The sequence below is a fragment of the Lepisosteus oculatus genome, chromosome 3, assembly GCF_040954835.1.
Source record: "Lepisosteus oculatus isolate fLepOcu1 chromosome 3, fLepOcu1.hap2, whole genome shotgun sequence".
In the NCBI taxonomy this organism is placed as follows: Eukaryota; Metazoa; Chordata; class Actinopteri; order Semionotiformes; family Lepisosteidae; genus Lepisosteus; species Lepisosteus oculatus.
The window spans coordinates 65,466,341-65,490,516 of NC_090698.1; the positions used below are offsets into that span (position 1 = coordinate 65,466,341).

Genomic DNA, 24,176 nt, shown 5'->3' on the forward strand with positions numbered 1-24,176 from the left:
TGTATGTCAGCTGTTTATTCAGGTGATAAGAACAATGCAATACTGTAACAACTATAATTAGTGAAAACACTGATGGGATCAGAATGGAATCTACTCATGTTTCTCACCTCAGGAGCAGTTTATGGTTAACAATTGCAGCAATTAGGATGAATTGCATTTATCCAGTGTTTTTCCATACGGGAGCGCCCGTCACCTGCTTGCATGATGTGTGGCCACCATCACTACAAAGCAGAGCAGGCGGAGAAGTGAGAAACTGAATTAAAGAGGAATCTTAGGAAGGCTAGACTGTTCTGTCCCAGAGTCAGATCTAGCTAAGTCAACCTTCTCTTATGGACAGTGAAGGGATCTTTAATGAGTAAGTAATCAGGGCATCTATTAAACATCTTATCTGAAGGATGACAGCTGTGTACTTTGATCCATCTTCCTGTAGTAACATAACTCAGTTTTATGCCGTTTGCTAGAGATTTTCCTGCTGTCCCTCTTAAGCCTCAATTAAAGAAGAGATAGGATTTAATGCTAATAAGAGTTTGTTTTCAAGGAATTTCCTACTCTGCAACACCATGCTGGGCTTTAAATCAACTAGAATTTACTATTTATGACCAAGGTCAATAAGATTATCCATATGTTTAAGACTTAAACTTAAACATTCTCTTTGTTCTAACCAAGACTGCAATTAGACCTGGATTTCTTAAAGAATTTTTGAGAGTGTGAAGACAACTTATGCTTAACTCAATTACGCTTAATTTAGGCAACCAGGTCATTTAAAGTCTAAATTTACAAACGCTGCTAAATGCACACATTAAATATGCACTGAAACTATCCACATTATATACAAAAAGCAAGTTACAATTTGCAAAAGTATACAGCAGGCAGCAAAAAGCAATACTCGGAATGTTTTATAAGGAAACATCACAGTCGTCGAGGTATAAAAAAGGCAGCCAAAATGCTACAAGCCATAGCAGGGAGAAAGGGTGCCATTCCCCACTGCTTACGTTCTTATGCTGCTAAACAGTCTTTAGCTCGATTTCTGTGCCAGCAGTGTACTCAGCTTGATCTTTCCATCCATAGAGGCAGTGAGGCAGGTCCCACAGTCCATGGCAGAGCACCAGTCTACTGTGACCACAGGTGCTTTGTGGCCCCCAAGGGACAGGACACTCGCCAGGCTGCTCTCCCCCTCATTCAGCTGCGAGAAAACAGACACACATGCTTAAGACTTCCTTCCACATAGCTATGATTCCATAAGGCAGGTTGGCACAGCAGTCCCAAAGACTGTGCTTTTCTAGATATGGTCTGTGAGCCATGACTGCTCTGTACTTTCAGAGCCAGTACTGGAATATTGACCCACAGTGAGTTAACAGGAATGAAGGCACCTCAAAAGGCCGAAAAAACCTGATGGGCAAGAGTCTTGCTATTTTTGTAATTGAGCAGACTTATATGGTGGAATTCAGAACGGGAGAAACAAACCACAACCTGTCTGGGGTCTTTCTGAAAATATACTACCACCCATCATGCTTCCTCTTGCACTTGGTGACAATTACCAAGAGAAAAAAGCCTGTCCTTCACCTCTTATGATCTTGTACAGACTGGCACTACGTTTGTACTTAAAGATCTGCATCAGATATTTCGAGAACACTTTCTTTCACACCAGAGACAGTGCGACCCGTGAAATTAAATGATTTTATAAGTCACACTTTCTGAAGAAACATTTAGAAAACCTCTTATCTTCAAGGTTTCAATTATACAGCCCTCAGATATAAAATAATATAATATATAAATAATGCACACAGTGGTGGTTTGTGAGTCATAAGGCTCAAAATGTCATTCACTTTCTGATCAGTCGTTGAAACCTAAAACAAATGTGACAAAAACTGAACTGTGTTTTAACTGGAAATGCATAAACATCTAAAGGACGATTTGTGCACAGAGTACGTCAGCTGTTTGTCCCTGACAGATGCTCACACAGGTGAGGGTCTTACCCTGTAGATGAGGCCCCCTGTGCTGGAGCAGGTGAGCACGTGATTTCCCTCTGAATCAAAAGCAAAAAGCCGCCCACGGGGAACCTGCACCTGCTTGTACCCACTGTACCCCGAGAGCACAAAGGGTCCAGTGGCATCCTGGGGCAGGTTATACTCCGACTGCTTCACGCCACTTCGGTGGATATTCCACTGGATGAACTGAGAGACAAGGGGACAGAGCTGAGATAAGGTTCCACTTCAGTCTCCCAGTTATATGATCTGAACAGTAGTAGCAGGAACATCAGCCAGGAAACAGCTGTGCAATAAACACAAATAAAGTGTGCCTCTCTCACTGTATTCTGATGACTCATAGATGCAGGGATCCAAGTTTCAGGGACCTGGTTTTAGTCTGTAGACTGAAGTACTAAAGAATAAAGATTTATATTTCTAATCAGAATACAGTCAACTGCTGCAGTTAAATTTATTCATTACAAACAAAACAGTCAACACTCTTTTCCATAGGTATTTTATCCTGGCAGTGGTGGGTAACTTTGGCAGGGAAAAAAAGGCTCACAGTTTTATCCTCAACACATCTGAATCAAGCTCCACAGTCTCCTCATGCTTCTATGAATAATAAAACAAATAAGCAGTATGCTCCCCAGAAATGCTGGCCAGGTTTCCACAGAGTAGGGTGGAATTGTCTTCTTGTTGCTTTTAAATCCTTTTTCACTTCAAATCACATAAAGTGGGTGACTAGTTCTCTCTTTGAAAGTTACTCATTCATCAACGTATTATAATAAAAAAAAATCTAAGCTTCTTTTAATCAAAGTTCAAAGCATATTTTTCCCTGAGCGACAAGACATTTTCTGCCACAACAGCTGTGCTATTTTTACTTGGCAAACTGCACAGTGCAGGAGCAGTAAACAACTGGAATAAAAACTTTATCCATTTCTTGCATTCAAGTCCAAAACCAGAACTGAATCGTAGAACTGAATCAAATTCAACGTACACGTCCCTTTCAACCCCATCCATTGCGAGAAAACACTACAATATTTTGTGTTTAGAGATATCCAAACACAGGAGTGAATTGTACATATTTCCCTTTTTTACTGGGCTTTAATGGGTCCCTGAATAAACAAGTTGGCTGTAGGCAGAAGAGTTGCCTACTCGGTGTCAGCGTACGTCCCCTGGGTATTTCGTAACCCTAGCCTGTTTGCTAGCTTCACTTTAAATTATGACTCATTTGGAATTTTTTTCCTATATCACTAAATCACCTGCTTAAAGTGAATGGAATCTTAAATTGTTTTAATTGACAAAGTATTATTATAATGCACCATCAATGTTTGGCCAGTTCCTGCCCTTTCATTTTATTCATGCTGAATAGGGAATTAGCACTTCAAACCAACTGAAACGAAGAACAAATCATTACACACGACGCATATAATTGGATAAGCAATACACCAGCACGTCAAAAACAGAAAAACAGCAGTGAATTTGATTTTAATCAGGCTTGCTCAGCTCTGCGAGGTATTCTCACCTTGCCATCTTCGCCAATGCTGAAGACCGTGTTCTCATCATAGCTGAACTCCACAGAGTACACCTCTCCATCATGGGCCTTCCAGCTCATTGCACTCTCATACCGCTGCATGTCTGGAGAAATAGAGGGGAGTCTCACTCAGAACTACAGCCACAACAGACAGGGATACACAGAGCTGCCTTCACCTGAATAGGCTATTGTGCAAAAGCTCAAATACAACACAACTCCCCAGACCTTCAAATGTAAAGTACTTTGTTTGCAACTTTATATATCAGGATTTATACGTTCAACATTTTTATTTAGTTGTATGTAATACTTTAGCAAGGGTGTTCGCATGTTAGCATGGATGTGCTTTAGCAGGGCTACAAATCTGGGGCTTGAATCGGTCATGCAATTCTAAAACTCAAAATGCTCTTCACTTTCTAAAGGGCGCAGATGTTACAATATGAAGCATAGAGGCAGAAGAAATACTACTTACCAAACAGGCGAATTATGCCATCTGCTGCTCCCGTTACCAGCAGGTTCCCATTGTGGTTAAAGGCTGTACAGTTTATTGCCACTGGCCCAGGCTCAAGTGAAAACTGGAGCTAAAATCAATCCAATTCACAAAATCAATACATAAGGATTCCTTTCCCTGAAAGCCCCCGTCTTGATTTAATCCGAGCCACTCCACACAAGTTTGAATCTTTAACAATTCTAAAAACATTCGCTAGCTTGCAAACTGGCCCAGGCTCAAGAGGAAACTGGAGCCAAGGGAGGATAACTGAAGAACAATACAGCCACTAAAATGAAATGCACAAAAACTGTGTGTACAATTTCTTCATCTACATTTAAAAAACATTCTCCGAAGACGTTCTTCCATGACAGAAAACAATGCTGGATCTCGGTTTCAAAACGTGTTCTGTAAGGAGTCAACTTTCAGCTGCGACTGTGTGATGGAAGTGACAGAAGCCAGTCCAGCCCTCCACCCTGACGTGGGAACCGGTTTTGAAAGGCCTGGTCAGGCTGCGGTCAGCCCCTCATCACCGTCAGGCCAGTACCTGCTGTTTGACGGTCTTGGTGTCCCACAGCAGCAGCTGTCCGGAGACGGGGGCCGCGGCTCTCCCCCCGCTGTCAGGCAGACTTCCCGACCGAGGGCCGTGAGCGGCTGCTGAGCAAACGAACGAGGTCCCACTGGGGCTGCAGGCCAGGGAGAGGATCCTGAACAGCAGGTGATGGAAAGGAGCAGTGAGTATCAGCTGGCTTCTTCTTTAATTAAATCCCAACTTAATGAATGTGCTGCAATGTCTTCTTTATCACTCCTTTTGGTTGCTACCCTCACTTTGCAGCCTGTTGGGGGTCAGTAATTAGAGGAACAGCACCTGGTGAAAAACCCATTCTTGACAGGAAGGGGGCGTAGTGGATAAGCTCTGTTTCATGTCTCATGTCATTGCTATAGCCTCAGATTAAATAACTGGCCTGTTGTGTGCTCAGAGTAAGGCCATACACACTCTCACTTCATTTCCAAAAATTAGCAATTACGGAGCTTGTGTAAATGTTAAAAAAATACATTAATCGAGTTCTAGGTGGTGCAATAAATGCTAAACGGCACTTCCTGACTTAAAAGCCCACCTTGGATGCAGGTCATCGATTGTCATTTCATACAGGTTCTTCTTGGCTTCTGTGTCATATAGTCGCACTGTCCCTACACCACTTCCCAGCAACAGCTGAAAAAAAGTACACACACAGATGACACTGGAAATAAAGCGACTGTACTGTTACTGCCACTCCCAAAAATCTATACTGTATGCATAGCTCATTCTCACTTGCAATTTAAAATGATGCAGGGTAATTCTCTTTAAAAATGAGGATTTAGAACAAACCAGTCTTTACTTTTTAATGTCGGACATTCTGCTACAGCTATACTACATAACAATAAAGTAGTACATGTGAATTCAAATATTATACCATATGTTAAAGAAAATTATAATTACATCAGTGCTTGTGGTTATAATGAATGAAAACCTGGGCAACATACAACACCCTGGGCAGAAGTAAATGAAAATATGTTTTATTCACTACAGTGGAGGTTTGATTTTTTAAAAATCAACAACACTATTAATATGACACTGATAGATAAATATACAATTAATAAATACATTGATAGAGACATCACGCAGTAAAGACTAACATCTGCTGCTATAACGATTCCTCTATAGTTTACTGCAGCACATATATTTCTATAACTGTTCATATAAACTTGTCTGTACATGGACATACAGTATATATTCAGGGTTTCCCACTTTAGCATACAGACCAGGCAGGCCTCCTGGACAAAAATTGTCACACCCTGGCCAATCTGAACACTGTTTATTTAACACTGTTTTTGTGATGTCTTGTTGCCTCTATGTTATGATTGTCTCAATAAAGCAGCTCACTTAAGATGATAATCTGACTGAAAAGAAAACACTGCTACACAATTACCAGTCTATCTGGCTTGGTGGCCCATTCCAGTGACAGAAGAGGAGACTTGGACATGATTGTGGCCTTGGTTTGCATTATGGGGTTAAAGGACCAGACCTTGATGACACCATCGATATCAAGACTTGCCACCCTCCTCCCAGAGCAGTCAACCCTAAGATAGGGACCAAGAACAAAAAATCACAAACCAGGGGAAAGAGGGAGATCAGGCAGACTGATATGACAAAAAAGAGATGGGATATTTTAACACCACGAAAAGCATCTGTGCAATAGCTAAAACCCAAAGAAAGAGAAAGATAATGTTCACATGTGTATGCAATTATAGTGAACAAAGAGCCGCAAAAATGTTTAAAATAAAATTTTGCATATCACCAGAAACTAAACATTCTTTACTGAATCAAAAAGAAAAACATGAAAACAGTAGGCCAGTTGTAACCTAATTATCAAATAACTGCAAAGCTAGCTTGAAAATCACTCTCGTAAAAACAAACTAAGCAATACAGTCACAATTAACCATGTTCAATAAATATTATGCATACCAATACTTTCATAAGTAAAAAAAATCAGTCATTTTTGAGGAAGAAACATAACTTTGGAGCCCACCTGCAGTGCATGATGGAAGAGTGGTGCTCTCCATACTCCTCTTGGCTCAGCTTAATGAAGGGCTGTTCCACCGAACCACTCCCCTCCCCAGAGACCCGCATTTGATTGGTTGGTGAATCCGTCTGGTCATCAGGGTGTGGTTCTGCATCTGAACTCTCGCCTCTCTTCTCAAAGCCCTGATGGACAGAAAGTTTGTAGTAATTCACCATACTGTAAATTTAGAAGTTAGATACCTGAGCAGATCCTGCTGCCCTGTTATCCCATGTGAGAACATCAATCACCAGGTCACTTATAATAATAATAACAACTGCTTACACTTATATAGCACTTTTCTGGACACTCCACTCAAAGCGCTTTACAGGTAATGGGGACTCCCCTCCACGACCACCAATGTGCAGCCCCACCTGGATGATGCGACGGCAGCCATAGTGCACCAGAACACTCACCACACATCAGCTCTCAGTGGGGAGGAGAGCAAAGTGATGAAGCCAATTCATAGAATTGACTTAATTACTCTGACTGATGATGATTGATTATAATGTAATCAGTCATAGCATAATGACTTGATGATCAGCTAGATCAATGGTTCTATTGGTAGACTCTGTCACTCAATAAATCTAATCAACAGCAGTAATGTGGGCACTGAACCCAGGATAACAAGGCCAAGCAGACCGCTTGCTTAATGCAGAAACACTGTGGCACGAACAATCAGCTTAATTCTGACAAAAATTTTATATGCAAGGCAATGGATGTCACAAACCAAACTAGTCATTTAAGAAGAATAACTGTGCAGACTGCAGTGGAACCCATGTGCTCTGGGATATAGAGCCTAGACCAGGAGGAATTTATATTTTTGTTCTCTAGTCAGTGTTTAAGCACACAGACAGGATTCCTGGACAGTTCACAATAACCAGTAAGTAAAGGTGCTTGTAAGCTGGTCACCTGAGCTGGAGGTTTAGAGAGCAGCTCTTTTCTTTCCTTCTCATGCTCCTGGTGTCGTCTCTGTCGAGGGTGACCAGAAGCCTGGTCATTTGTTCCTGCTCCACTTGGCCCTGCCTTTGAATCCTTAGATGTCAGGGCCTCCTTTGATTTCAAAGCCTGAAATACGAAACACTTATCATAAAGACCCCTTTCATAAATTCTGCTAAGCTATTATTTTACTCCTATTGGTATAACAATTGAAAGTAGAAACAAGGCACACTTCTGCTTCTGCAACCAAATTTGCTTTTAAAGGAAACATTAAAAGACAAAGGGTTTACACAATTTTCTCAAGTTTTTTAAAAGTCTGTGTATTGAACACAATTCTGAAGAGCAGTGATTTTCAACTAATATTAACAGTGAAGGATATTGTCTTCTTCCTTTGAAAGGAAGAGGTGAGAAAGACCAAGTGCAGATGGGGACCGAGAGCAAAACGTTTCATGTAGCAACAGCTCTTAACGTCAAATCCTTAAATATTAGTTACAAATTTACTCTTCTGTTATGCTAAAAACAATACCGTGGTTAATGGAATTTTAGCAGCACTCAACGGTGTGCTGTAATAAGACTGAACTGCAAAACAAAGCTCACACTTACTTGACTGGCTGTGGTGTCCCTCCGCCCCATGGAGGCCTGTGTTGGCGAGGACCCAGCTCCCTGGGGTGTCCTGCCAGGTGCCCGCTTTCCTTGAGGGAGGAACGTAGAGAGGAAAGAACTCCCTCGCGGCTGGCTGGCTAGGCTAATGCTCCGCTGGCTAGACACCAAATCCCTTCAGAAAAAACAACGAAGGTACGCCAGCTACTGAGAAAGTTCTTCGTTTTTGAAAGTGCTCATAATACGTCTGGTTCATCGGTGATCGAGGGAAGTGCCTGAAATGGCTGCAGGGCAATGTATGTACTTTGAGATGTAAAAAGGCCCTTGGCTTTCCCTGCACGATCAGACAGCCTCATTCACGTTGTCAGCTCAGGTTGCGTGGAGTAAACTTAAAATTATACCCCCATTTTCTGCATAAAAATGAACGTCGTTTACTGAAAACCGTGAATTCTTCCGGCTTTTACTGAGGGACTCGGGCTCAGCAAGTCAACTGGCACCTAAGGAAAGCGGAGGGAACCTCCTGACCTTCAAGGTTCACTTCAGTTCTTATCCATGACTACACGAGGGAGTTTTCAGCCATATTCTTTGTCAAAGGAAAGATGCTTATGAAGCAAAAACTATAAGGACAAAATCAGATTTTTTCGACTTAGTGTTATCTGTACAACGATTACAATTATATATTTTGGCATTTTAACCTCCAATACAGAAACTGCAAGTTGGACAAGTTCAGTACCAGTCTGCGATTGAGCTCACAAAACAAGTTGACATTTTTTAAGCAAGGCATACTAACAGTTTCTTTTTACCCATAGGAAGTACATGAGTTCATGCAGAACCAGTGACAAGTGCAAACATTTAAGTGAAAAATACGTTTCCTTATTTGTCATGTAATCCAGCCTTCACATATGTAGAGGAAAAGGTAGTAAACGTCAACATTTTTTTCCTCTATTCATCATAGCTCCCCCCCCCTTTCCTGGGTTTTTCCATTTATGAAGCCAGTTCCCATCCTCACAGCTCACTGTCTCCCAGGCGGTCCATGTTCTGTACGTAAGAGGGCAGTTTGTGATGCACCACATCCTCATCTCTTTTCTGCCGCGGCTGTTCAGCCTGCAATGCAAACACCTGTAAAGAGGAGGAGAAAAGACCAAAGTTATGCCACAATGCCCCTGCCACCTACAGTATATGACGCTTATCACCTAGACTTGCTCCAGATGGGCTGTGTACATAAAGTACACTCAAACCCCGAATCTATATTCTCTTTGCACTTTGAACACAAACAAGCAGGGTTTAGGATTGTTTTTTTTTTCATTCCTTAATGTCAGCTAATGGCAGATGCCTCATCTCTTTAAATTAGATCTGTCTCCTGCCTCATGTAATACATAATGATCCACAACAGATTATAATGATTGCTAATCATCATATTGTGGAAAGGCAATTACAAAAAAAAGGCCACATAAATCATTCCAATTCTGCTATATTGTGCTGTGTAATGTTTATGAAGGATCACAACAGCGGTTTTGTCTAATTCAAGTAAAACATTACCTGTTTTTCAGCTTGCCAATGCGTCACTACACTGTGACAGATGAGGTATACTTAAGATGCAGCTAAAACATGGGAGAAATGTCTACCAGCTAAGCACACCAGCTCTGCTTCAGTAGAGTTGGAAAAGGGCAATCTCACTGTCAGTCTCACCCAGTTTGCCACACTGCCATTATCCAGTGGAAACCACTGACCTAGTGTCACTGACCAGTGGTTACAAATGATCTGGCATCTCAACGTTTACCCATCCACAACAGATAATTTATTACATACAGCACTCAATAGGAAATGTCTATATTTAAGACTACCTATGAGTTTAACAGCCTATCCATGGAAATCAAAAACGTTTAAGTTAGGTGTTTTAATACATGGTTTCCAAATGTTTGCTAGCTCTGTCATTCTGACCAGTCTCCACAGAGGACTACCAAACTAGTTTCACTCAGAATCAGATTCTGAAATGAGCGTGAAGCACACATGGGATCTCCCATGGTCTGCACAACTGTCCAGCCCAACTTCCTTACCGTCTGACGCAGCAGCTCGTTCTCCTCTTGAATGGCACCATTCCTCTGCACCTCCGCATCAAAACTCAGGAGCACTGGCAGGGGTGAGTGGGTCAAGGACTCAAACCCAGAACTTCCCAAAGTCGCAATACATACTAAATATCCAAAACTTCTTACTCTATTTATACGTGTAAACTATTTTTTATAGAAAAGTGAAGTATACAGATTTGGGTTATTGATTAAATCTGCTTGGCATCATTTTGATTATCGAGGACAGATGGTGATAAACTCATGCGACGGCTTATTTTGCCACAGGTGATAGGCGTTCTAACCTGTTAAATGTCAAACATGGTGAAAAATCCAGAAAGGAAGGGAAACAACTATATACAGTACCTCACAAAGAACAATGCCTTTATGTCCTTGGTATGTCATACGGTAAACTACATCAGTGCAGTTTTACTTTTATCAAAGGCTCAAAGACCAGTGAACAGGCACTTTTAGAAATCTTGTGCAAAGCATGCATCACAGATATGCAGCATGTACTTTTTTTGTGGATGACACACATGCTACTCGCCTGTAACAATCAAAGCAGGCGCTACAGCTGATCAACCTTATGATTGACAAATCGGAAATATGAATCTATCCATGTCATGTCTATTCAATAAAATTTCAGTGAATCTGCCACAAAAAGATGCCATTTCCACGATAAATGTGAGTTTACTGCAGTTATAAGTGAGAGGTTTCTTTTCATGCTCATTTGGCCTGTTGATGCGTGAATTTTGAAGCTGCTTTGCCAAATGAGTTCTCCATGAGGAGTTTTATTGAAAAAAATATGAAACTGTAAACGTAACTAATTTCTCAAAGTGTATAGCACTTATCATCCATATAATTGAATTATCAAATTCCATATAAAAAAATCAAAATAGTCTGATCGTTGAGATATTACATTCAAATATTCAAAATCCTCAAAGGCATTGATAAAGTTAACCCAGCAGATTTTTTTAGAATGAACAGTGAGACACAAACAAAGGACACAGGTCGAAAACATTAAAAGGGAAGGGCTTTTAAAACTGAGAATAGCTGGCACTTCTTTACCCAAAAGGTTGTGGGTGTATGGATCAAGTTGTTAACAATGTTGTTAAAACCAATGTTGTCATGACAATGTTGTTTTGTGACCTCTATTTTTCATAAAACAGATAAATATTTTTTAAAAAATGACATCTAAAATGCTATAACTAATTTTAATTGTCTATATAAGAGACATGGAGCTTGCACAGATCAAATGCAAAACTAAGACAACGTATTAATAAAATGACAATCTGCTCAAATTCTTTAAGAAAACCAATAAATGAAATGTCCGTCTTGTAAGTAGTGGAGCATGTCATTCGTATCGTGAACACGCCAGTGAGGGAAAGTCACTGCACGGTACCATGCCAGCTGGGGGTAAAAGGATATGCATACACTGGAAGAGCACACTGAGGAAGTTGTGCAGAGAAACCAGGAAGGTGTCAGCCCACTGGCGGGAGAAGTAGGGGGCAAACGTGGGGTTCTGCTCAGGGGTGGGGATAAAGGGAAGGACGAACCAATCACGCCATTCTGCCTGGCCCTGCAGCTCCACCGCCTGCTTCTGAAAAAACTCCTGCGTTTTCTCAAGGCGGTTAGACTGGAAGAGCAAAAGAAATCGAGAGACACGAGAGACGCAATGAAGTCCCAGAAAGACATCACACCAGCGACAGTCACAAAATTAAGGCAGCTCGAAGCATTTTTCTACACCAGAAGGGTTAAACTGACATTATTGAAATAACATGATCATGTATCCCCCCTTTGCCTTCTGTGATGCTCAATACTTTCTCAATGTTTAAAATCTCTGCACTTAGTGTTTTCCCATTGCACACACAGATCTAGCGTGGTTCATCCTGCACAGCTGAGGAAGGTTTACTTTTTGTGCATAATGTGAAAAATCAAACAATATGAGCAAAAACCCACATATAGTACACAGGTAAGGTTCCAATACCAAGATACACACGGCATAGGGGAAACCGTCAATTTTATAATCAACACTTAAATCATTACAGTACATCCAGTCAATAACCATGTCAAATAGAATAACCTGTCTTCTAAATGATACCACAGTTGGAACTAGGTACATTATTTTAGAACTCGAAGTATACATTCAGAAATTTACCAGAATGATGACCACTTACTTGTAAGAATCACTACTACAACATAGTATGCACTGTAGCAATAGTAGTAGGGGAAATTATTCACATTTGTGTTACAGGAGTTATCAGCAAGATGTTCATGCACATTAAGGACTGAACCTTGTGCTGAGGAGAAATAGTACCTGCACCGTGTAGACAAGGTAGTAACGGAAGAGGCTGGTCCTTAGCTTGTTCACAGTCGGGCGGTAGATATCCTCCAGTCGGCTGAAGAGGCGGCGATCCAAGTACCCCCAGTACTCTCGCAGCGCAGCGAGATCATAGCTCTGCACGAACTGTTGGAGCTGGTCAATGATTTTATCCACCTGCGCAAGAGCCGACAGCCTCAGTCACTCGTTCCGATATTCCACGAGTAGGCATACAATAAAAATACAAGGAAGAACCACAGCTCGAATTCTTCCCGAACACGGCAAAGAACTCCAGAATGGATGTGCACTGACTGAACAACGGGATCTAAAACAGCTATTACAGCCACGAAATTACGGCTTACTTCGATGGTTGTATTCTTGTAAGGTATGGATTTGTGTCATTAAATTACTTACTTCAGAGACAGGTTAGATCCTAAAGACGCCGAGCAGTACATGTGAATGGCGTCTTTTAAAACTCTACATTTTACTACGAGAGCATTGTATCAACATTTATTCCACTGCAAGCTGCCTTTTAAGACAATTATTTCACTGTTTGTGGTGCTCCCAAAGTTCACGTAACAACGACCGCGTCCAAAACCAACATTTCAGATAAGGCAGTCAGCTGCAAATACTTTAAGGTCAACCTACTCGGAATCCCTTTTCTCTGTCGGCTTTGATTTCAGCATCTAGGTGTTTCAGAGTGCTTGTAAAACCACGGTATATCAAATACTCCTTCACGAGTTCGTCAGTCCTCTCCACCGCAGACCCCATAGCGTCCTGACGCTGTGAAAACAGGGAAACCGTGCAGAAACAATTCAGTTTTCATTGACGGCCCCAGAGTAGATGGTGCAAGTGCATTTTCAATTTAAAATAAACGGGGAAAGGAATTATCATCAGAGATCGCAGCGGTTCATTCTCGAATGAGTCAATGTTAACTTTTTTATTAGATAAACTAGTAGTATTTAGATATTCAGTTATAGGAAAACAGCACAAATCTAGTAAATCCAGCACAGATCAATAAAAAAACTAGTGGCGTAAATGACAGGTTTTCCATCATTTTTCATTTCGTCAGAGACATGAAACATGCCATCACCAACTTCAATAGATCAATTATTGATTAAAGGCTTATACGACGCCTAATACACGCCTGTGAACAAAATTTTCTCTACTCTTGGTTAGTAAGAGCATGCTTTTTTCGGTGGTCAAATTAAAAGATTTATTAAAAAAACATCATAATTAAATTTATTTCCCTACCAGTGTTATTCCTGCAAGCCTCAATAAGCATCAATCCTTGTGATCTTCACTTCCTCTTCTCGTTGTTTTTGCCTTTCACGTGACTGAAGCTGCTGAAGATCATGTGACAAAGGAAAACCTTCACACAAATGTGACCACGTGCCGGTGAGTGGGAGAGTTGAAACAGCAGCCAGTCCTAGAGGAAGCAACACTGCTAAGATAACCAAATAGATGCATGCATTATGTAAATGTGTTTTGTTACATAAAAAGGTACCATGCATCATATTTGATAAACTTCGTTTCTTAACAATAACTTGAAGCTTAGGGTAAAAGATTGCTTGATATTTTGATTTCTTTAGCATGTCTTTCCTTGCATGATGCAAAATTATTATTATAATTATAATAATCGATATAGGTAAAATAACAAATGTTTTTGCTGTTTTTAAAATGCGATATCGTGAAAGCACTGAATTGACTGATGTGCTATCATCTTACAAAAAGTTATTTCAAGCTGAAACATGAGAGCTGAGTTAGTGCTACAAAAAGCTATCAAATAAACAATGAAGTTGTAAAGTTTTACTAAGTAACCCAAATATTTTAACGATTTAATTAGAAAAAAATAAATGATCATTTTGAAAAAATCGTACATCTAAGAGAAGTAGTTTTGACTACATTTTTGTGGATGTCTGCTATATTAGCAGTGTTCCAGTTCATAGGAATAACTTGTCTCAAAAGGCTACTGGAAGGCCTATGAATAACATCTCCTATTTCTTTACATTACTTACACAATCAGGAACCTGGAAATTTGTTAATCTTAAGAGCTTCTAGTATGTGTAATATTTCTGTTTCTCCTATTTTAAAGTTATTGACTGTTTTTGTAATAATTGTTTTAACATGAAAAAGACGTGACTTTCCTTAGCCTGAGAATATTACAAGGAATTAGAGGATTTGTCTCCTCTTGTGAGTTAGCGAAGATGAAAAGGGGGCGGTGTGCTCTGTAGCACATTCTGACCTCTCTGCCACCAAGCCACAGGCGCTGAATGAATCAGTCCATCTCTGGATACGGAACAGTGAACATGACTAGGGTACATGTATTAACAAGTAGGTGTTAATACATAAAAGCCTTCCACTCTGCTTCTAAGACAGATAAGGAGGAAAATAAAGAATGAAAAAAAAAGTAGTTCAAGTAGGTAGCTGTATCAGCATGTGTAGGCTGCAAAGGAGCAAGATAAGATCACTTTATTGGCCATATACAATTTGTTGTATTAGGAATTTTTCTTTTCACATACCCCAGCTTGCTCTCCCTGTGACACACAGACAGGGAGAGAAGCTGGGGGTCAGAGCGCAGGGTCATTTATATGGTGCCTCTGGAGCAGTTGGGGTTAAGGGCCTTGCTCAGGGGCCCAACGGAGTAGGATTCCTCTCCCGGCCGCGGGATACGAACCGGCAACCAGATCCTTAGCCACAGAGTCACCGCACTAAAGGTTTATTCCATCCTGAAGAGAGAAGAGAAGAAACATAACTTTTTGGGTGTGAATGGCTGCCCACCCAAAGGAGGCTACAGAGCCGAAACGTTGTGTTTCTTTTCTTCTCTTTTCAGCATGGAATAAACCTTTACTTGTTTCTTTAAAAAACAAAATATAACCTTAGATCTAGGTGACATAGCGAGGTTTTAAAACATGGATGCATATAGCACTTGTGACATGTGAATGCCATTTAATGGACACAGACTTACATGATTATATCACATCTTTTGATTGTAATATTTCAGTATTTTTTCTGTATCTGAAATAAAATGGAGGATGAAACATAATGAAGCTGCATCCAACAGGGGGCATAATTGTCTAGGAACACTTTTTTCCTAGGTTCCACACAACAAACTCCTTTGCCCTCTTCTTGTGTTATTCTGTTTTATATGTTAGTACAGGGAGTTCATATCTGCAGCAATAAAAATGGCACAACTTAATTATGACAGCAGAAGTGTCAGTTTATGTAAATGCAAATGAAAATCAAACTGCTTCCCTTTGGACTTCCATTGTGTCAGAATCAGTAACTGGTAATACTAATCCATTTTATGATGATCCCATCTGCCAATCAAAGTTTCACTGTTTGAACAAAATAATATGTTTAGTTAAGTAAGGGTTTGTTGATGAAATGCTTGAAAAAAATATAACACTATTCATTTAAACAACATTTTAATTTACAGATTTCCGATTAGCCACAAATTAAGCAAGAAAATCAATGCTCCACCTACGTAAGTTTTGACCATATCCATGGAAACAGAAAAGAATGCTTCTTCGTACATTAAGGATTTATTGCCACATTTTGTTTGCTCAAAAGCTGGCATTTACACTTGTCATGCACTGCCTTTTCCAGTCACAACAATACGGGACCCGAGGTGGGAAAGGGCCAGAAATGTCTATTGAAACGCAGTTCCACGTAAGCTGTGGTTTTCCTTCATTGTTTTCCGTCTTGCAAAACAATTAAATATTTTTAAAGAATATTACCTTACACTGGATTAACTCGGCTCTAGACACTCTCGCTTTTGATGATTGTTTGCACAAACTAAACTGAAAATGGTTTTGTGCTTGTATTTGTGTATCATGCAATGCCTGTAGGTATCAGGTATGTATTAGCAAACATGTAATAGGTACAGTAAATTAAATAAGGAATGTTCATTAGACACTTCATGATCAAGTACATCAAATTTGTTATCCAAACAATTGTGCATGAATGATTTCAATAATGTTTCCAATATATACAATTTCACAAATATGTACTCAGAACATTTAACCAATCAAGTATTGTAAGCATTACATTCCAATCACACTAATAAAGTATGTAAATCACTATTTATGGTGAAAACCTTTCACCCTGGAAGGTAGAGGTGATTAGACTTTCAGTATTTCTGACTTCAGTATGAGCAGATTGTATGTCACACAAATAAAGTGTGTGTGACTCAAACTACAGTACGACACAGGCGACGTCATAAAAACTGAACACGGTAATATTTGCCAGAACATGGACTGTCGGCATTTGAGAAAGGAGAGAAGACCCCTTGTAGAGGAAGATACGGATGAAAATGTTAAAAATTGAACTAAGCAAATACCCGAGAGTCCCACAGAGGAGTCATAGGAAGAACAGGGTTACAAACAAGAGGAGCCTTCATTCCCAGTTAAGCTGTTGGGTAGAGAATTGGTATGAAGATCTTCAACAACACAGCTGGGTAGCGTCATCCATACTTTCCCAAGCCTTTTTGTAAAGAAGCACCACCTCTTCTTGGTTTCAAATTCATTTACCTGTAGTTTCCTACTTGAATCCCGTCTCCTTGTTGTCGTCTGCGTTTCAGTTTGGTTTAACCTTGTTGTTTGAATTCAATTCTACACTTTTGATGAGGTATTCCAGCTTTCTGTTTGCCTTTTATATAGCTTCCCCACATTCTCTAGACCGTGTGAAGGATATGGCTCTTAGGTTTTTTTTTCATAGGTAGCTTTTTCAAGTTCAATGTTTCCTTATTAAATTATAAAACATTATCAAGCAGATGTGTTCCCAGTCTTGAATTCTATCTAAATCTTTTTGAAATCCCTTTTCTTCTTCTATGGTGTTTTCTAATCTTTTTATTGCTGATATTTTTTTTTATTTTGTTATCATCTGTGGACATCAGCTGCAACTATGCCAGAGTAAGATTAACGAATATGAATTAAGAAAAGCGGTGACTATATATATACGTGACTAAGCAGTGACTTATAGTATTTTTCTGCGCTTCTCCACTCTTTGTGTTCTATCCATTAACCAGTTCTTAATCCAAACATACACAAAAATATATATTGGAGTAACCAAACTCAAAACAATCCAGATAACTGAAACGCCCTGTCCAGTAGTCATCATACTAAATCACCAAATAAAAAAACTGAAGCAGCCTTCTTTCATGTTCAACATTTATCATATTTAAGGTTAAATTAAATATATTACTTTTCTAACTGTGTCACAACAATTTGTCTAACCAAGCTAAACCTGTCCCAGCGTCCCTCCAGGCAAATGTTCTGCTCAGAGCTAGTGCAGTGAGTAATGCTTCTTGGTGACTTCAGAAATGCCTTACTCCTAATATATGAATGCTGCTGGAGCTCCCTAAAACTTGTGCTGTATAAATTCGAATTGCCAATATATCCCCTTGAACACAAGATCATTTATTTGATAATTTTTGTATTTTTTACAAAAGAATTTGATTGACATTGTGAGCATAAGAAATGGGTGCATGTTATACAGTACATGACAAGCAAATTCATACCTAGTCTAATAACCCATAGATCTAAAAAATACAGATTGTACAGACAGAAATCAGCATAGGATTCTTTCGCTTATTCACAGAATTAAAGATTTATATGAGAAAGAAGAAGAAATGTGTAGTTGATTATTTTGGCCAATATGCCTGCTGTTTTTAAATACAGTATCTATTCTTAATCTTGGCTCTCAAGTCCTTCTACATTTTGTATAGTGCCCTACAGTTAAATTCCAAAAACATTAAGACCTGTTGTATAATTTGTATACATTTTTTACACATTTATAATAAATGTTCTATGTTTTGAATAATTTACTGCTGTGCCTTTTCCCCACTGAATCCTAACAGTATCAATTAGATTTTACAGGAATCGAATCTGTTTGCTTTGAAACTGATTTTCTATCTGTGTTTTTTTTTTCCTTAATGAATGGGGAACTTTCTATGTACAAATAATATATTTTCAATGTACAAATATTATTCATGCCGTTAGCCTCACCAGGAAAAGCAGACTGCAAATGGATGCATGGATATCAGTTTTGCTTTAGTTCCCATTCTTGGCTACTTGTCTTCTATCCCTGAAGTACTAGCTTTCTGTTAGTCAGAAGCAATTACATATATTTGTGTAAGGTTTGGAATGTAGTAGTAATGTAAACAACATTGTCATAAATATGGTGGCATCTACTGTTCTTTATATCTAAAATGGCTTCTATTCACAACTGCATTCCTTAGTAAGGTCTGGCCCAAATGGAGCTGTAATATACAGTATATAGCTCAAGATAATAATAATGGTTACAATAAAAGGTGGTCATTCGGTTCATCCAGCTAGTTTGTTCTTTTTTCTCAGCAGCAAACATATCCAAAGACTTTATCCAGCTCTTTGTGCAACACTTTTGGTACATCAGCCAGATTTGGAGGTTTCTACATCCCAGCTCACAGGTGCCCCCATGACCACACACAGGGGAGAATGAGGAATTGTAGACAAAGTCTTCCAATCTGCCCACCTTCAAGTCACTGTCTGTCATCGGCTACACAGTCCAATACTGGAGGTTTAGCAAACATTGGAGGAGAGGCGCATCTCTTACTTAATCCCTGCAAGCAAAGCACCCAGGAGGACACACTGTGTCACTGAGAGCTGAGAGATTCCTAGCATTAATCCCACAACCCAAGTGCCTCTTATTCCCGGTTTTAAAATGCACTTGCACGTAGTGTCTACTTAATGTCTTCTGGTTTGTCTTTCACTGCTGATTTTAAAGAATCCCGGTGTCGATGCCTTGGAGTATTCTGAATGTTTGAATCAGTTCCCCTTATAGTCTTCTTCGATCAAGACTATAAACGTTCTGTTCTTTTAGCCAGTGTAGAAGATTCCTTTGAATGCAGGAATGCATCTAGGTGCTCATTTCAGATTTCAGCATTTTCTTGTGCCTTGTATCTAAAGCCTGCTTTGTCCATGTTGTGAAGGTCTTTCATGTCGTGTAGCTCCAAATTCAAGCCCATTAAACCCTTTGAGGAGGATTCAGATTTTATGGCAGTCTTTGCAGATGTTGTTTGACTGTATGGTGTTTTTCAGGATGCTCTACCTCTTACACAGGTCATAGATTGCAGGCCTCAGGATCATTTTATCAAGACTTCACTGTTGGTTAATTGCTGACTGATTTGTTTGTGTCTAAATTACCATGTATTGAATTTAGATATACTGTACAACACATCTGAATTTTTTAAAACCAGGCATTTTATGCTTTATATTTAAGGTGTTACTGATTATATAAGAACATAAGAAAGATTATAAACCATAGAAAACCATTTGGGCCACCAAGCTAATTTGGTATGTAGTAGTTAATTGATCCAATGATTTCATCCAGGCATCTCTTGAAAGAAACCAGGGTATCAGCTTCAGCAACATGACTGGGAAGCTTGTTCAAATATAGAATATAACACTTTCTATTCTGTCAGGGTTTTATAATATATTGTAAAAGGGGTATGCAAGACAATGTGTATGGAGTTAGCTTTGATTCAGTCAGTATGTGCGGCAGATATAAAACCAATAAGAACTATGTTTCATAAATGTCAGGAAACATAATTAATTGCTCTCTGATATTTATTCTGCCTGTTTCAATGTACCTGTCCCATCAGAATTCAAGGAGTCTAAACCTGTAGCTTTCCTTCAGATATAGCCCAAAGGTAAATGATACATAAATCAATGTAGCCTTTAAACCAAAAGCAGAAGCAAAATCAAATAAAACCTTTTGCTGATGAGTGAAAGTGTCTTGAGAAAATAAAATGTGCTAACATGAGGAATAAAGCCACACCTGGAGCAGACATCTGCTTTTCTCTATAATTATAATAATAATAATAATAATAATAATACTAATACTAATACTAATAATAAAATGTTGGGTATATACAAATTAACACAGTATGTTAAACAAAATTAAAAACTAACATTTAAAAGTGAATTTAAGTAAGATGCAAGATGCGCTAATTTTGAGAATACTTAAGATGAATCACAAGACACAGGTTTACTATGGATGTTGTCATCCAGTAATTTTAGTATGGATAGATTATGCAAAATTGATTACACCGTAGATCCTTCTATATGTACTCTTCTTAACTGGAATTAGGATATGATGAATTGTGGAAAACTCACTACGTCTTCAATTGGCTGAGCAAAAACCACTGACCTTGCAAAAGTTAGGTCAGCGGTTGCCCCCACTGAAAAAGTGTTTCACATTTTTGAATATTTTAAAGAAAAGCTTCCAGTTTAACGTGAGGATTGGAAACAGATACTTGACTGCAATAGACTATGCCAGGTAAGGATTTTCTTTCTGAAAGACAAGACTCGAAGCTCATTTACTGCAACCAATCTTACTGTTATTTCCTAAAATTACAGTTAATGAATTTGTCATGCCTGGACTTGGGAAAGTATTTTACATCCATGTAGCCTGTTGCACATTGACAGCAAACAACAACAACTGCCAGGAGAATTTTTATTCATTTGGGTTTGGAAAACTGCACCTTTTATAAAAATTCACATTATTGTGATAAACCAGGTTGCTTGCAGCAGATCATTACTAGGGTGAAAATAATGCTTAATTATACCACTGCCAAGCACACCATAATTTAGGTTGAACTAAAACTGAGAGAATGCTAATTTCCATTGTCAGCACATTATGGGATAAATACTCTGCTATCTTGCTAAAATAATCATTAATGTGAAATTTTCGGAAAAAAATCTTAATTTTTAAAAACATTGAATCAAGAAATGCAGTCATTAGATGACTAATTATATTTGGTCTAAATAAACTAAAGTCTATGAATAAGACACTTAACCCTCCCCAATCAAGTACTGTCCTTACTCCTACTAGGTCGTGGATAAGGGTCTGGAGCTGTGCAATTAAGTTTTTTTTTTAAAAAAAAGCTTTTTTTATATTTTTGGGGAAGAAATAGTTCCATGGAAATGTAAAAAGACAATGTTTACTGGTAAACTGGAGCATGCTACTGCAATGAAACTTGAATGTAACAAGATTTACAAATGAGAGGAGAATCTTCAGTACATCTAGCGCATTGTCTTTTAGTAGCTATTTGATCCAATGATCTCATCCAGCAGATCCTTGAAAGAAGCTTCAAGGCACTAACAACATGACTTGATAACCTGTTGCGTCTTTCCACAATCGTTTGTGTAAAGAAGTGCCTCCTGAGCTTAATTTCACATGCATTTATCTCCTTAGTTTACATTTGCATCCTACTGGTACATATTTCACTATTGACCCTGAAGAAGTTTACTTTGTCAATGTCTTTGAGGAATTGGAATACTTGAATCTGGCCCCTTCGCAGTCTTCTCTCTTCAAGACTCAAACGATTTAATAATTTTATTCTGTCCAAGCGGCACATTCCTCCTCAGGACAATTCCTGGACAAACAATTTTACAATTCGGGCAACGTATAGTATTCTAGAATTTCCATGGAATAAAGTTTGTACCTTTCCAATACAACTGACACAATTTTTAGTTGTGTGGTTTCCTCAAAGTTTGTGTTCATTGCAGTTTGTCTCCTTAAATGCTTGAGAAAGACAAAGAAAGAAAGGAACCGAACATAAGCAAGATTCAGAATTTCAAAGCAATCCTAACTGACTCCACGTACTGTAAGTTAGTTCAGTTGAAAGGAAGCCACCACACCACAAAACAAAGGCTGCCTATCATAATATGCATTCTGTAGAATAAACCCTTAATTAAAAATAAATAAGTAAAACATTTCAAATTTAAAATAATTTCAAATTCTTACAAGCAGTCCAGTAGACTCGTCATAGAACTATATGCATCTGTTGTAAATTGTCTATTTGCAAGACAAGGATAAGCTACTGTATCATAGCTTCTCATATAAGTGGAAATCAGAGCTAAAAAATTAGACATTAAAACAACACCACTTGACATATGCTAACATCTACATAAATCTAAAATTGCCTTATTGTTGAAATCTGAGTAAAATATTTAAATACTAAAGAATACTCTATTAGGTACTCATTATTTGTAATTTGACACACTAAACCATTTGTTTCGTTTTAGAGAAGAATTTTAAATTAATTCGAAGTATTCTTAATTTTGTTGTGATATCAGAGCAAAATAAGTAGAATAGAATGCAAATATATATTTTAATAGCTGCATAATAAGCTCTTATCCCCATAGTCATGATGAATAATTGCATTCAGATGTCCAATAATATGTCTCATATCCAAATCTAATCTGCCAGTTTCTAATTATTTCACAGCATGCAGGATAACACTAGGGATTTCTGTAGGATTTTAAAAGTTCTTATTATTGACAAATCCCATTTACACTTCTCACTGCTTGTATCATCATCATTAGCAGCAGTCTTTCTCGTTCACTGCTGAATGAACACATCCTTAAGACTTTCCACTTCTCTCTATCTGCTGCTTTCCGTATTTTAAGCTTACTCCAGTTCTGATCTTTTTTAACTGTTCGACTGACAATTTACTGTTTTTCACTGTTAGCCTTGCCCATTTATAAAGTGCAAGAGACAAAATATAGATCCTGGTCTGAGCTGCATTGCCTAGAATGCTGTAGGAAATAAGCTGCTGCCATCAGTCACCTGACCAGATGAGAAATGACAATTGGTCAGGAAACAAATTATAAACCAGGTAGTAGCTTCCAGCTTCTGTTTGGTTATGATCTTCTGTGTGGTAGAGGGTAGATGCACTGGGTGTAAATTTATCCAAGGAAAGAAGGGAGAAGGAAGGGACTGTCTTTGTCTTTCTGTAGTGAAAAGCAAAATGTGACTCGTAGCCAAAAACTAATTCCATGGTGATGCATGGTGATGGGAGCATCATTGTTTGGGGCAGCTTTACTGTCTAAGGTCCCAGACAGCTTGCCATTACTGACAGAACCATCAGTTCAGCATTGCATTGTCAGATTCTGAAGAACGTCAGGCCTTCAGCAGAAGCTGAGCTGAAAGTGGGTCATGCAGCAGGACAGTGATCCTAAACCTGCAAGCAGATCTACAACAGATATGAAGATGCAATTTTGCAATTTGGATTGACCAAGTCACAGTCTGAACCTAAACCTACTGAAATGTTATGGAAGGATTTAAAGCAAGCTGTTTATGGAATGAAAGCTCCAACTGTCACTGACGTGAACCAGTTCTGTAGGGATAATTGGCCAAAATTCCCCCAAAACAAATATGAGATATTGATAAACACAGCAACAGGAAAAGTCCAGTTGAGGTTATTGCTGCTGAAGGAGGTGCCACCAGTTACTGAATCTACGGGTTCACATATATTTTCACAAGAGAAAATGTAAAGTTGCATCATTTTGTTAAATGATGGTTGTCTGTCTGACGATGACGGTTGTACTTTGTGCAGCTTATCTGTTTGGAAGATGCACAAAGAAGCCTGTGCGGGAGAGCTTTTTTTTAAAGTGGGAAAGCCATTGCATTGGGGCTCTCTCGACCTCAGAAGCTTGGGTCCAGTGGTACGAGTCTCACAACTTGGTTGCATTGGATGGCCATGACGCCTTTCTGTGCCTTGTCATGCCCTTCGCTTTCCACGGAGCATTGCAACAGTATAGTGTCCCATCACTATACTGGGGCATTTGGACCCACACAGAGTGCAGAGTGAGTGCCCCCTACAGGCCCCACTCACACCTCTT

The 24,176-nt window shown here is 39.0% G+C and overlaps 1 protein-coding gene across 1 annotated transcript; it reads right to left on the reverse strand.

Annotated features, from left to right (window-relative positions):
- On the reverse strand, positions 1-13,861 carry wdr91 (WD repeat domain 91). The gene is made up of 16 exons (XM_015362315.2): positions 13,762-13,861; positions 13,156-13,290; positions 12,505-12,684; positions 11,616-11,823; positions 10,182-10,264; positions 9,134-9,243; positions 8,128-8,299; positions 7,498-7,653; positions 6,556-6,731; positions 5,956-6,106; positions 5,104-5,198; positions 4,533-4,692; positions 3,971-4,079; positions 3,493-3,605; positions 1,977-2,174; positions 1-1,183 (listed from the first exon to the last, which is right to left on the reverse strand). Exons 2-16 carry the CDS (start codon positions 13,276-13,278, stop codon positions 1,016-1,018), a joined length of 2,202 nt encoding a protein of 733 aa, XP_015217801.2. The 5' UTR covers positions 13,279-13,290; positions 13,762-13,861; the 3' UTR covers positions 1-1,015.
- Positions 13,862-24,176: the final 10,315 nt, after the last annotated feature.